This window comes from Cydia pomonella, chromosome 5 (assembly GCF_033807575.1).
Source record: "Cydia pomonella isolate Wapato2018A chromosome 5, ilCydPomo1, whole genome shotgun sequence".
Classification (NCBI taxonomy): domain Eukaryota; kingdom Metazoa; phylum Arthropoda; class Insecta; order Lepidoptera; family Tortricidae; genus Cydia; species Cydia pomonella.
In genome coordinates this window covers 1,778,372-1,793,910 of record NC_084707.1, presented here as the reverse complement: position 1 = coordinate 1,793,910, position 15,539 = coordinate 1,778,372, and the positions used below count along the sequence as shown (strand labels likewise).

Genomic DNA, 15,539 nt, shown 5'->3' with positions numbered 1-15,539 from the left:
AAACAGTATTTAAAAAAATATATTACAATACAAATTAACCTATAAAAAAAATATATTTCGGCTTATATTAATAAGGCTAGAAAACGCAATACATAACAAACAGTAATGAAAATTATCTCATTAATAAAACTAACTTATCTGTAAAATAAAATTATATTAAAACTAAAAACAAATACTTAATAAATAATATTAAATACGTCTAAAATATTTTGCCCCTTTGGCCCATGGCGACAGCACCATTGCCGAGGATGCTGGCAGCATTTCCCATCTGTATTGCTATGTTGATACGTTGTGCGAGAAAGCTGCCAGCTCTTAATAAACTATTTTATAAGCTTAATATAATTGGGAAAATACGGCATGACTTTCAAAATTCCAAATCTCTTACAAGTCAAAAAAATATCCCTAATAGTTTTACGTGTCCATTTTATCATTTACCCCGTATCTAATTTACGACCTCCTTTTATCCAACAGTAACCCCATTTTCTATTAGTTACAAAAAAAAACAAAATACAACATAGACCATCTATTCTTAAACCTCAGCATGGCGCCAAGTAAAAAAAATTTTTTAGTAGCACCACTTAACTGGGTGTATCCCAAGAATTACTATATCCAGTATAAGTGTAACTCTGGATACTTAAAGTTATAATAGATCTACGTTTCAAGCTAAAGTAGTTTCACTCATACTGATAGTAAAGAATGGTCACGCGTAATCTAAAAAGAGAAGTTAGTTTCATACACTTCACGGGCGCCTACGACTTTTTGGTCAAGCTAATTTGGTAATAAATTGACATTGACCGTGGTATGTTTTCGATTTTTTTAAGCTACGTATTTGGTATTTGGAGAATGTGATGCAAAACCCATTTATTAAGTACGGTGAAGCACAAAAAAAGGGGTATCTTTAGAATTAAGGAATAAACATCAATGGCAACTAATGCCCATAAAAACACTAGAAGTAACTGGACTGGATCTGATCATGGAGTACCTAATTGAACTAAGTACTTAATTTTGGTTATGTCACGAAATGAAATAGTCTTATCCTATTTATAATCGTATTGTATACACGGTGTAACATGAGGAAACCGAAAGATTTTAAGAGTGTATTCCTGATCACATTTAGAGACTAAAATGTCATATAAACTTTTCTGGATTTCGCCTAGTTTCAGAGTTAATACCAATAAAAAAAATCTTATTGTAACTTAGTGCAAAACGCCTTTTTGATAGCTATCATGCCATTATGGGGCGTAGCCTAAATATCCTTAATAATAGATGTCAAAAAGTGACAAGTAACCTTTGCAAAAACCAGTTTTTACAAAAAAAATTGTGTAAAATAATTTTCAGGGCTAGTTTTACCATAACATAAACTTTTTATGTACAAATTGTACATACAATTTTTTTTTCCCGCAATAATATTTTTTCCTTCTTTTGGCCTCTGAAGTGCGTGGTTAGTCTTTCGGGTTCCTCTTGTTACACCGTGTATATCGTTATTATAGGATAATAGAGTAAAGAACTTTTTTTTGGATGCTTTCTTAAATCTGATTTCGTGACCGTAAAGACACAATTTAATTTATAACTATGTAGGAAACCATGTTATCGAAACTGTAAAAAAAACTACTATGTAGGTTTTTTTTGGCTAAAAAAACTTAGTTACATAATAATTTCAGGGTTTGTCCTCAATTCCCCGTACGCATGGTGTCTCTAGCGGCGCTTGCGCATCTCGTGACGTACCGGAATACCTTCAGTTTTGTACTTAAGGGAACTATTCGTAGACTTAACGAACTTAACGACCAATTATTTTGATATAAATAACAGTTATTTCGGATAACAAGACCAATACATTACTAATTACATAATATAATTAAAAATTATTTAAAATAATGATTAACTTACACTATTAATAGTATTTTATACAATCGTGATATAATAGAGAGCTTTTCAATCTCGTACCTCACTTTGGCAACTCAGCAAGTTTCGTTGCCAAAGTGAGGTATGAGATTGAAAAGTATGATTATATCACTATTGTTTACAATACTTTTTCTATGAGTCAATAAAAATAATAAAAACTAGTAAAATCGTACAGGTAAACAAGCCAAAAGTAAACAGCTATTTAAGATACGCGAGCAGCCGCGATACCTTCATACTCGTACGCGCCCCGGCCGCCGAGACCCGGCGGAGTGGTCGGCGACACCTCGTAACTCATGAGGCCCTGGTACTTGCTCCTTGCTAAATTCAATTTTTAGACAGTTTTTTCTCGATTTTGGCCACCGCAGCCTATGAAGACAAGCAATGGTAAGCGGGTTTCGTAGTCTATGGATGCTGCTATATTAAGGGTGTCACATGTGCGTTTATGACTTATGAACCAATTGTTTCTACTATACAACATAAAATAAATAATTAATTTGAGCTATCGTTTTGTTTCGTCGTCTTGACCGCGGCGAGCTGTGATTGGTCCATATCATTATAGTTGACTATTACGACCGTTTCGAAATGAATATTATAGTTGAGTGGGGAGCCCATACATGAAAAGTACCCAATCGCAGTTTGGTATACGAAATATTAATTCAACCATTACAGTCGACAAGTAGAAAAAAAAAATTAGTAATTAATTTAAAGCATTGTCAAATCATAACATCATGACGAGTGTCGCTCGCGACTGACGAAAATTGTATTACTCAACCATTTACAAATTATATTACAAGCAGTAGGAGTTGAAAATAAAGTTCCGGTTAAAGGTGCGACCAGACCGCAGCTTAAAAAACGGTCACGATACGGAATCGCAGTAACGCGTCGTATGCGTACCGTTTTTGACGCATGCTCCCCACACCGCTGCTTAAAATACGCTGACGCACCGTAAATTGATCTGCGTAAAAATCGCAAAAAATATTACACGGAGATCTTATGGCAGACACCACACCGGTGACGTAAAAGACGCAAAGATTTGCGAACAAAAAAGATTCGCGTGAAGCACGTCACTGCGATTCCGTACCGTGACCGTTTTTTAAGCAGCGGTGTGGGGAGCATGCGTCAAAAACGGTACGCATACGACGCGTCACTGCGATTCCGTATCGTGACCGTTTTTTAAGCTGCGGTCTGGTCGCACCTTTATCCGATTATAATATTCACTGAAAATTGTTAAGCATTAGACTTTTCGTTCATCGCGACATCTATTGTCAAGTAGCAGTACTGATAAATCCGCTACTAAAAGCTTAATGTCGACTACGAAAATAATAAGAGTTTTGGTAAACTGATGTATGGAGTGAGCACTCTATGGTTACTTATTTCTCTATGGCTAGGTATAGCCTGTGCCTTGAATGTCTAGGTCGGCTCGAGTACAGATAGCGGCGTGCTTTACCGAAAGATAAGGGGAATACGTTTAGAGTGGGTAAGTCCCGCTTATAAACCGTTAATGATAAATAATGCTACAAACAGTGTGTAAATCCAATACGGGCAATAAATCAAACCAGACCTAGAATTTACCCGTGTAATCATGAATTCAGAAGTTTTTTTCAAGTTATATTTAATTACGACCTCGTTATTCATTTTTGAAAATGAGCACCAATGTGCGAGACATATCTCGTATCTCGTACTATATTACGAAACATTAATTAAAAAAAAAATAACATGAGATGACAGAGATACGAGCTTTTTATAATAAGTGTCAACAAGCGTCGACAGTTATTGTAAAAAGCTCGTATCTCGTGTGTAGCTTTACGTCAGGCAACTTAGGCAACACACGAAAAATTTTAAAATTAAAAAAAAAATTTATTTAAAAATTTAAAATTGCGGGCCGAATTATTTTGCATGGTTGATATTGTCATTGTATTTCTAAGCAAAAGTTATTTAATATGTCTACTTCTTAGGTCCTATGCTAATCACGACTTAAAGGTTTGCCCGTATTGAATTTACCCGTAGTGTATATACTTCAGTAACGTAGTAACAGTAGTTTTGCTACATACTTTAGAATATTTATAGGGATCCTTGGGGCGAGGGAGGGGGCGTAAGGCGGCGTTAATTAGAAGGAAACAAAAATTGCGACGCGCGAAATTTGCGACGTAACATATATCCGCTGCGCGTGTTTTAAGTTTTTAACGTTTATCTCAACTCACCTGCCTCATTTATCTACTCTGAATATACACTTCTATTTAAAATCTGCTCATTACAACCTTCGGAACTCGGAATATTGCTATGGGTAACGATATAAAATTAAATTAATTAAATTAAATGAGCCTTTATTCCATATACGAGTACGAAACACTTGTAAATAAACTCTTATAACTCTTTCCAGTGCTGTCTGCCCAGAGCAACTCTGGTCGAGTAAGGTCTAGAGTAAACTGGATGTCATCTTCACATCTAGTTATTTTTGGTTTTGTTTGCTCCAGCCGAGTGGGTACCAGTGGGTACCAGTGCTTGCTCCATTTTTCTTTGTTGTCTGGCAGCATGTGACCTGTCCACCTCCACTTTTGTTGGTCGATACGCTCGAGTATGTCCATCACTTTTGTTCTTTACTTTGGTAACGATATAGATGCAACAAAAAATAAATGAAAATTAGACATGTTTTCGTGATTTTTAGGGTTGCGTACCTCGAAAGGAAAAAACGGAACCCTTATAGGATCACTTTGTTGTCCGTCTGTCCGTCTGTCTGTCAAGATACTTATTCTCAGGAACTCGTGGAGGTATCAAGCTGGAATTTATATCAAATACTCAGGTCTACTGTTCCTTGGAGCTGTGAAAAAATCAAACTTCTAAGCCAACGCAATCAAAAGATACAGCCGTTTATGCCGCAATTTTTGACACTCTCAAGGGAATCAAAACCTTTAATTCCCGTGAACTCAGAAACTTGAAATTTGGTACGAATTAAGCAACGTCTTATAGCACAGATAAAGGAAAAATTGCGAAAACCGTAAATTTTTGTGCGGAACCCTCGGTGCGCGAGTCCGACTCGCACTTGGCCGGTTTTTTTATATCGATCCAACTTTAACCTTTTTTAAGGTTTTGGTTCAAATCGGTGGTGTGATTCTTTTCATGGCATTCACCCTTAATTAAATTGCAAAACTTCAAAAGCTAAAATTTTTCGTTTGCCCCCCTCTTAACGTACCACCGGACTCGCAACTTTTACACCTTAAGCAACGAACAACTCCAATTAAAGTGATAAATGTGGCAACATCCCGATTAATGGCAACACAGATCGTCTCTTTATCACGAAACGCCAATTAAAAGCAATAAACTTGACACTAATTGCCGAACTTGCGCTTTGGACTTAAAAAAATACAAAATGGCCGATAAATACTACTACAATTGACAAAAGTCACAACTCACGTAAGTTGCTTACTTGAATTTACTCTTGTTTCAATAAAAAGTGAATGCCAATTTATTTTTATCACTTACCAATTATTGTGGGATATAAATCATGATTTATATTCGATTTATCACCGTCGATTTGATTGATTTGTCGGCCAAAGAGCACTGTTAACTACATTTGAAATTGGCGCCATCTAGGATCGAGTAGCGGAACTTTTATGCGTATACATTTCAGTTTTATCAATTTTTGCAGTTTTATCTGCGTTTACCTTTTCGGTCACATCCAAAACATGGCCCGACTGAAATAATTTGAGGCCTTTCATGGTATTCTGGCCACGCTGGATGTCGCTTTTAATCGGAAGAAAGCTGTATTTTATTATTTTTAACATTTTTTCTCATATTTTCCGAGGTCCATATACGTCCAAAAGAGAGGTATGGGCAATGTGAATGTCATCTCGCCTTGTGTGGTAGGGCACAGCACAGCAGATGTCATTCCAGATCTAGAGCAGAGCCCAACTGGGGAAGTACCTCCACCTTACAAAAAACCGCAGCCAAATAACACTTGACCCTACTCATAGTGTTGTGTTCCTGCCGGTGAGTAAGGTTGCCAGAGCTCAACGAGGGGGGTGGGGTTAGGGTCGGCAACGCGCATGTAACTCCTCTGGAGTTGCAAGTGTACATAGGCTACGGAGACTGCTTACCATCAGGCAGGCCGTATGCTTGTTTGCCACCGACGTAGTATAAAAAAAAAATGCGTTTACGTTCCATTTAATCCGCATAGTGTCGCTTTAGTCGGCTCTAGTGCTGCCCTCTATAGTTAATGCACGTTCCCTATAGTTTATCGCACCGGAAATGTCTTGCAATGAAGATTGATAACATATGTCTTGATTAAAATAAAGACACAAGGAGAAACTAATCATGAAAATTAATATAGATTATAAATTTAAGTACAATATTGACTAGCATTTACGGTAATTTCAAGTATTGCAATAAGGAAAGACATAAAAGTAATATTTAAGAAACATAAACATAATCATATAAGTGTCTTACTTATTTTATATTTTAATAATGTAAAACTTCTTAAGTCCGTGCGAATTCGAATTGTGATTTGAGGTTTATGTAGTTCCGATAAAGCTCAAACTCCAATAACATATTTTACGAACATGTATAAGTTAGGCAAACCGCAAAGCGACATTAAAATCGAATGAAATGGCTACCTTATTCTATAATTATTTATCACTAGTCTGCCCCCGACTCCGTTAGTGCAGCAATAATTGAAGTAGGACTTAAGTTAGTACTGTACCACAATTTCATCCTTTTAAGTTGGCACTGTAACACCATTTCATCCTTTTAAGTTGGCACTGTAACACCATTTCATCCTTTTAAGTTGGTACTGTACCCCCATTTCATCCTTTTTTAGTTGGCACTGTAACACCATTTCATCCCTTTAAGTTGGTACTGTACCACCATTTCATCTGTTTGAGAGTCACATTAAAAGCCGCTCCCATACAATAGAAGCAACGCTCTCATTTTGAAACGACAATACAAAGCATGTATTGTCGTTTAAAAATGCATGTTTCGTGTAATTTAATCAAATTACATAAAACATGACATGAAGATTTAAGTAACGTATATCTGTCTGGTACAGAAGATTTGTCTTACAATTTTTAGGAAAGAAAACTATAGTAGGTACCAGACATAGATGTTATTTGAATACCTATTCATGTATGATGTCATGTTATTTCAGATTTCAAAATGTTTTAAAATGAGAATGTAACTTTGATTGTATCGAGGCGAATAGGTTCGTGATGGACTTAACATATTGTTGCAAATTAAAATTTAAAATGAGCAAGCGAGAGCGAAGCCAGAGCGAAGCGAGAGCGAAGCGCGAGCTATGCCTCGCTTTAGCTTGGGCGAAAATGCTTTCGTGTATCTGGCTGTCCTACCCTACATGTCGCACTTCTCAACCGAGTTTCATGAAATTTTGTAATATAGTTCGATAATTAGCTCTATGGAATTTTTCAATTCAATTTTTTTTATTATGCGTGCTTCGACAGCTAGAGCCCTCCACAATAAGCTATGAGCGAGCCCTTAGATTCTTCGTACATATTATTCGGTCTCCAACGCTCCAATGGCAAACGTACTCGGGGTGGGGCACTTAGGTACGGTCAAAGAGAATTTCAAATAGAGGTGTATTTTCAAATAAATCTTTGTCACGACGTAAATTTACTGCCATCTTTTGAGACATAATTAAAACTTTCGAACGCCATTTGCCTTGGATCCTTAGTCTTTCACTGATGTGTCTTCAATGTGTTAAATATCAAAAAGTTGCGCCATTTTTCAAATTCTCTTTGACACAGTCGAAAGTCAGTACCTACCATGCAATCCCCATGGTTTAAACCGGACAAAATGGAGACAAATTACATGGTATGGTATTACAATCTGTGGCCGCGATCCTCAGCAATGAGGGAACGAGGAATAGGAAGACTATGGCCGTGTCATGGAGGTTTATGAAATCTACAGCCCACAGAGCCAAATACTAATATTAGACAGCCAGTATTTTGGCGATTTTCAGGTAACTTTTACTATTTTTACTAACTAAGCTTTCTATCTCTGCCTTAAGTTGCAATTTTATATACTTATTGTATATATATATATATAAGTATAAATAAATATTATATTTATTTGGATATTGTTTTCATACTTATATGTTTGTGTTTAATAGTCTCCATATTTAGCTCCTTGCACTACCTGTTGACTTTTGTATGAGTTCTACATTTCCTGTTACCTAAAGGTTGTCTGGAAGAGATCGCTTTTTAGCGATAAGACCGCCTGTTGTTATCTGGTTCCATTTTCCTTTATAATTTATTTGTAGTTATACATGTAAGTAGTAGTAATATTCGACTCGCGGCTAACGTTCCGGCCACACATACAGGATGTTACCCGCAAGGCGTTCCAAAGGCTGGGCTTCGTACTACGCAACTCGGCCTCACTCACTGTAGATGTCTAGGAAAAGCTTTGTTACCAACCTGCCACTCGACAATCAAACTCCAAAAGAAGCCAGAATCACCGCCTGGAACCAGTGGCACGGTTGCTCGCCAGCTTTTATGACCCCAAACGAACGCTTACCCCCTGGAGGAACTGAAACGTGGAAAGTTTGGCGGGCCTTGAACCGTCTACGGGTGGGAGTCGGTCGATCAAAGGAAAATCTCATAAAATGGGGAATCTTACCCGAGAATTCAAGCGCCGAATGTTCTTGCGGATCATATCAGACGATACAGCACATGACAATGTGCCCTCTATGCCCTGTCACCTGCACTACCGATGATCTCCTTAAAGCAACTCCCCGAGGAATACAAGTGGCTAAACATTGGACGAACATAATTTAGGAAATTGGATCACCTTTACACGATAAGAAGAAGAATGTAGATGCGACGCGAGCACTTTATGCGGCATTCGTAAGAAGCATACTCGAGACGAACGCTGTAGTGTGGAGTCCGCATGAAAAGAAATATACCCTGGCACTAGAACAAGTCCAAAAGAAATTCCTGCGCAACCTATATAGGAAAATACATCTATATTAACCCTTCATGTACCCGACTGGATTTCTGCAGGGGCACTTAGGGTACAATTCACTAGAGCTGCGTAGAAATCTAGGACTAGCATGCTTTATAGTTAAGGTTTTGAGGTGTAAGATAGATAGTATTGGCCTCCTAGAAAGGTTTCTAAAACTTTCTGTACCTGATGCGTACTGTAGTAGACGGAGGAGACCGCCCCTACTGGCCATAGTGCGCACGCGTACTCGTCTGCGCCTGCACTCCCCCGTACTGCGTGCAACTGCGCTCGCTAACTCCTTACTCACGGCCCTACCAGAGTGTGATCTGTTTGCGACAGGGATAGGAAGGCTAATATCTGAGTGGAAGGGAATGCTTGAAAGGATGCAAGACAGATATTCGTAGATGTATGTTAGTTTTAATTAATAAATAAGTAGTTTTTAAGTTATGAATCTACGTAACGCTTTGGCGTAAGCTGTAATGTTATGATAACTTGATTCAATAAATAAATGTATGTAAATAGTATAATTATTGGTGCAATAAAGAATATTTACTTACTTACTTGAGCCAGTAAAGTTCCCTATTTTTCACGAAACGACAACGTGTGCACTTCGGTCAATGCTCCATACTCTCGCGAGTCAAAATAGCGTAAGTACCATTAGTTTTATATTAGTTTAAGACCTTCTTGTTTTAAACTAAGTGCAGAGCAGATTGCCCTTTGTCGCCTGCATACCTGCGGTGGATTTTCTTGCATAGATTCCGCACCACGCATGTTCTTACTCCTACCTCATATCATCTGCATGTATTTATGTATATATTTGTATATCATCTAGTACCCACAAAACAAGCCTTATGGAAATAAAAAATATATAAATTTGGGGACAATCTTACATAGATCGACCTAGCCCCAAACAACGCAAAGCTTGTACTTTTTATATACTAGGCGGTGATATAAATACGTATATAGATAAATACATAGGTACTTATAATTTATATACATAGAAAACACCCAAACAAATATCTGTGTTCATCACACAAATAAATGCCCTAATCGGGATTCGAATCCAGGACCATCGACGTCATAGGCAGGATCACTACCCACTAGCCCAGACCGGTCGTCAAAATTACTGTGGGCCAAGCCTATTTTTGTAAGATTGTCCATTCATATTTATTATATGTATAAGCCTGCCGTTGCTTGTTGTTTTGCCTCTTCTTAATTTTCTGTATTGTTTGTATTATTTTCTGGATTAAGAGTATTTGTATTGTATATAGGTTAAGAGGCCGTTAAACAAAGAAAATGGTAATCGCATAAGTTGTTTTACCTAATTTACCTAAGTGTTCCGTCTAGTGAGCAAAATATCTATGATGTTTACCTACATACCATAAATAATAGTTCTAACTTGGTAACTAGTAGTTACCTACTAGTTCAGTAGGGTTCATGTGATTATTTTACGGATTTTAAACGGCCAAATCACATATTTTGACTAAGGTGTAGAGTTGACCTAAAAATTGCCACTTCCGCCTATTATGCCTACGCCCATTCCATACTCCGCTATGGCATACTCCTTTGGGGTAATAGTACGAATGCCAATAACTTATTTATTCTACAAAAAAAAATGCATCCGAATTATAGCGAACATAAAACCGTTGCGAAACGAAACGAAAAAGTTGTCGGCCACATTTTAAAAACCTGAAAATATTAACACTTACCTCCTTATATTTTTGAAGTTTGCACTTTTGTCAAATTACACAGCTCTTTCTTCCTACAAGCAAAAGACCGACATGCAAAACCATTAAATCTCCGCCAAAATAACTTCCTTTCCTTGCCCACTTCTACCTTAAAAATATTTCACTCCGGACCACACATGATGTGCATAAAAATCTTTAATAAACTTCCGCAGTCAATAAAAGAAATAGAAAATTCAAAATTATTCAATAAAGCACTTAACATACATCTAAAAGACAAATCTTTCTATACGCTGCAGGAGTTTTTTGATAATGAAACGTTAAATTAATACCTATGCTAAGAGTAGGTAACTTAGCTCTTAAGTACTGCCTGTGATCTCAAATAATTGTCTGTAAATCTTTGTACTAGTTTGTTAGTTAGTTATAAGACTGCTGCGCCCTTGCAGGGTACTTATCATGTAATTTTGTGTACTTACCGTATATGATTGCAATAAATGCTTTGTCTTGTCTTGTCAGTGAAGTTAAGGCTTGTAAAGTTAGAAGCTTGGCTCCACAAGAGATCTGATAACTTTTTGACAGTGCGAGCCTTATGGTTTCGTCTTGGCAACATTTTACATGAAAATGTTTTTGGTGGGATATATTTTCCAAGGATTCTCAAATTGGAGAAGGGACTTAGCTGGTATTTATATGATAACGATTACTTCTATCGATGGTTAAAGATAGTCGCCTACGTAGACAAAACTGATCACATCAGACAGTTACATGTTACATTTTATCTCCCAGTCAGTTACGGTTGTTTTAACTGATACGGAAATCGTAAATGAGTGAATAAGGAAGGTAACGGGATATCACTGGATGCACGAACGATTAGAGTCCTTAGAAGGATCAGAATAGCTGGACTTGTAGTACTGTAGTATTTTTATACTAAATGTTTACGTTTCACCTTACTAATGATATGAATTCGATAGTAACTTTGTCTGTCTGTCTCTTAACTCTTCAAGCGTAAACCGCTGAGCTGATTTAGATGAAAGCTACGGAGATGCAAGATGCAAGTAGTGAGATAGGCAAATACTTATTCTACGGCACATTGTTCAGAACATTTGGTAAGCGTCTCTTTAGCCGCTTTAGTGTAAGGCCTGAGTGGACGCTCGAAGCGGAGCGTGCAGCGAGGCGTCGGGCTCACAAGTGATGTGAGCAGCGTGCACTAAGGCCGCTTCTTTACGTTTGCATTTATTTAATATGCACGCCGCACGCCCCGCCCCGCTGCACGCGCAACTCGAGCGTTCACTCAGGCCATAAGGCTTATTTAGTCGGTGCGAGAACTCACATACGAGTTTCTTTCCATTGCGGTGTTTGATTAGTCGGCTGAATTGGATGTAACCAATAATCCTCAATGTAACTAAAATCGCATACGAGTTCGCGCGCCGTCTAAATCAGCCCTTACACTTAGCCTTATCGAAGACGACATGATATAACACTCTGCCCTTATGTTTACTCCTTACTTTAATATATAAATATTATAGAGACATTCGTATACAAATTGACTAAGTCCCACGGTAAGCTCATGAAGGCTTGTGTTGTGGGGGCTCCGACAACGATATATATAATATAAACAGACTTATTTAAGTATTTGTATATTATATATATCGTTGTCTGTGTATTTACATAGAAAGCATCCATATAAATATCTGTGCTTATCACACAAATACATGCCCTTACCGGGATTCGAACCCAGGACCATCGGCTTCATAGGCAGATTCACTACCCACTAAGCCAGATCGGTCGTCAAGCTTTAAAAGCATGCACACAAGATTACGCAGACTTAAAAAACTCTGCTGCTCTTCTTCAATTCTAACCTTCCCCGTATAACGGGCAGCGTCTTACGTGGTGACGCTGACTGCCCAGAGTTGGTAGCACGAATTGTTCAGATTGCCATCCTATTTGTGCCCAAAACTTCCCCGAGGCTGCGTACTCACAATCTCTTGGCAGTCCCAATCCCAACCACACGACGCACTGTAGCGCACATAAACTCTCAGGCCGTGCGAGCACTAAGATTCTTGAACTCACTTCTGTCATGGGCACCAGAAAGTGATATTTTTGCAACTCCCTGGGCAAATATATGTCGGTTATGTTCCTGTTATTTCTTGTATATACTTTGTCCTTTATCAATTAATTTGTATAGTGCCTTAGTTTTGCACTGTAATGCTGTACAAATGTATGTAACAATAAATAAAACTGCTTTACTTACGTCAGGTAACGTAGCGACTAGCGTAACATGAGCTACGCCGACAGGGCTCTGCCACCAGGTGCTGGGGTCACCGTCAATGGCGTACGATGCTGGATGGCGGCGAGCGGCTGGACCATCGAGGCCTTCACAGACGTCGCAGACTACGCCGCGTCTGAAAAAAATAGATCGTGAATTGTCTTGTTGATAGTAAGAGTTATAGAGGAAAACGATTGTGTTTAAAGAGGAAATACTAGTAGGGATATCGCTTTATGCGTTATTTAGTATAAAATTAACATTTGTATGTTACAAACGTCAACGTCAACGTTCGTTATAACGAAGCCTGTAGGGCTAAGATGGTCGGTTCTTTATATTTGTCACCATGCCTGTCACGTTCTAACAAGTATGTAAGCGCGAAAGTGACGGGCATAGTGACAAGTGATAAAAAGGAGCCATGCTGCCACCGCGCTTACATACTTGTTAGAACGTGACAGGCAATAGGCATGGTGACAAATGATAAAAAGCCGACCATCTTAGCCCTACTGCTTATGAGTTTGTGTCCTGACGAAGCCTGCATTGCAGATATAAAATATTGGTCCCTGATAAAATAAGTTCCTCATTTACAAAAAGGTAAAAATCTCAAATTAAATCATTACGACAAGATAATACAGAAACAGGAAAGGGCAAAATGGAGATAAAAATATACATTGTATATGTCTTTATGGTTTCTTCGTTAAAAATACCTAACCATCGACATGTTCCGTGCCCATGAAGTTCAAGAAAGTCAAATCAAATTGCACTACTGTAGCAACCGGTTCTTTTATAACCCAAATAAAATAAATATGGTCGTCACTTCAAATTAGGTGGCAAAAAACCTGCCGAGGTTCCTTAGTAGGTAAAGCCTTGAAGCCCTGTTCTAGATAGACAGAAAGAGAGAAACCAATCAATAAAGACTTATGAAGCGGTGGTAGCCGAGTGGATATGACGTCCGACTTTAAATCCGGAGGTCGCGGGTTCAAATCCTGGCTCGTACCAATGAGTTTTTCGGAACTTATGTACGAAATGTCATTTGATATTTACCACTAGCTTTTCGGTGAAGGAAAACATCCGGAGGAAACCTGCACACATCTGCGAAGAAATTCAAAGGTGTATGTGAAGTCCCCAATCCGCATTGGGCTAGCGTGGGGACTATAGCCCGAGCCCTCTCGCACATGAGAGGAGGCCTGTGCCCAGCAGTGGGACGTATGTAGGCTGAATTATTATTATTATTAAAGACTTACTTTCTTTCTGTTCTAGGACTTCTAGGAGCAGTTCCTTTCCTGGTTTTACTGTGCTGTGGTTCCAGCATCACCAGAAAGAAAATCAAGTATAGACGCTTAAATAACATTTTGTTCTTACTCTGATTAGCGATCACAGCACAAATAGCAACCAGTCTTGGTATGAGATAAAACTTTCGGGATCTCTTTTAAATTCGCTCGCAAGAAACCTTATTGAAAAATAAACAAGTTACATAGCAACTAAAGACTATTCTGTTTATTAGCTGTCTACTGTGTAAATGCGTCATCCTGCTAAAGTAAAGTGAACATTGTTAGTGATTATCATTTCGTGTTGTTTTAAGTGTGATGTGTTTAGTGTGATTGTGAACATTTTTGACTAAACTTTTTTTTTTATACTACGTCAGCGGCAAACAAGCATACGGCCCGCCTGGTGGTAAGCAGTCCCCGTTGCCTATGTACGCCTGCAACTCCAGAGGAATCACATGCGCGTTGCCAGCCCTAACAAACCAAACAAACAAAACAAACAAACTAAACTACCAAGTTTCTTTAGTAGGCTCCACCCCATTATTCCTACACGTAGCATTGGCTACCACCACGAATGGAGCCACGTCCAGGGGTCCTGGAAGCAGTTTTCTCCCTGGTTCTACTGTACCATCTGTTACCATTGTGCTGTCACCAAGCTAAAATAATATCTTTCACTTTTGCCTGTACTTTTTCCGTCAATCTCTCGATGGTGTTAAAAGTGTGTGGTGTTGTAATCGTTTGAGTCTATAGACACAAGGGTGTCGCCAGATGATGGGCCAGAGGGGTCATATCCCCCCCCCCCCTCCCCTCCCCGACAGAGAGAGAGAGAGAGAGAGAGAGAGAGAGAGAGAGAGAGAGAGAGAGAGAGAGCGATTGATGACCAGACTTACTTTCCCGGCGTGTCTCTGCAATAGTCCTCAGCCCCATTGTCCCCACAGGTCGCATTGGCTTCAACCACCGCGAACGGAGCCACGTCCAGGGGCTCTGGGAGCAGTTCTCTGCCTGGTTCCACTGTGCCATCTGTGACTGTGGTGCTGGAAAGCCGGTCCAGGACTGCTCGACCTGGTGGACAAAAAAGTTGTGATTAAGTAGTCAAGGTAAAAACTGAAATAGATATCATACACTAAAGAAATAATGACCTGTGCGCTGGTGGCCTAGCGGTAAGATCGTGCGACTTGCAATCCGGAGATCGCGGTTCAAACCCCGGCTCGTACCAATGAGTTTTTCGGAAGTTATGTACGCAATATGATTTGATATCTACCAGTCGCTTTTCGGTGAAGGAAAACATCGTGAGGAAACCGGACTAGTTCCCAATAAGGCCTAGTTTACACTCTGGGTTGGAAGGTCAGATGGCAGTCGGATTAATTGTCAAGCGGACGGCTCCTATGAGCCGCGGCAAAATGCCGTGACAACGCGAGGAAGAAGAGAAGATAGAAAAAGTGACCTAATCCGGGTGCGATTCCCGCCTCGGCCACCGGT

General features: G+C 39.0%; 1 protein-coding gene across 1 annotated transcript in view; it reads right to left on the bottom strand.

Annotated features, from left to right (window-relative positions):
• LOC133518382 (laminin subunit alpha-2-like) overlaps window positions 1-15,539 on the bottom strand; it is a 144,490-nt gene that overhangs the window by 25,172 nt on the left and 103,779 nt on the right. The window contains exons 2-3 of the mRNA XM_061852057.1: window positions 14,951-15,122; window positions 12,784-12,934 (exon numbers count right to left, since the gene is read on the bottom strand). Coding sequence (XP_061708041.1) covers window positions 12,784-12,934; window positions 14,951-15,122 — 323 coding nt within the window. The remainder of the gene's footprint in view (window positions 1-12,783; window positions 12,935-14,950; window positions 15,123-15,539) is intronic.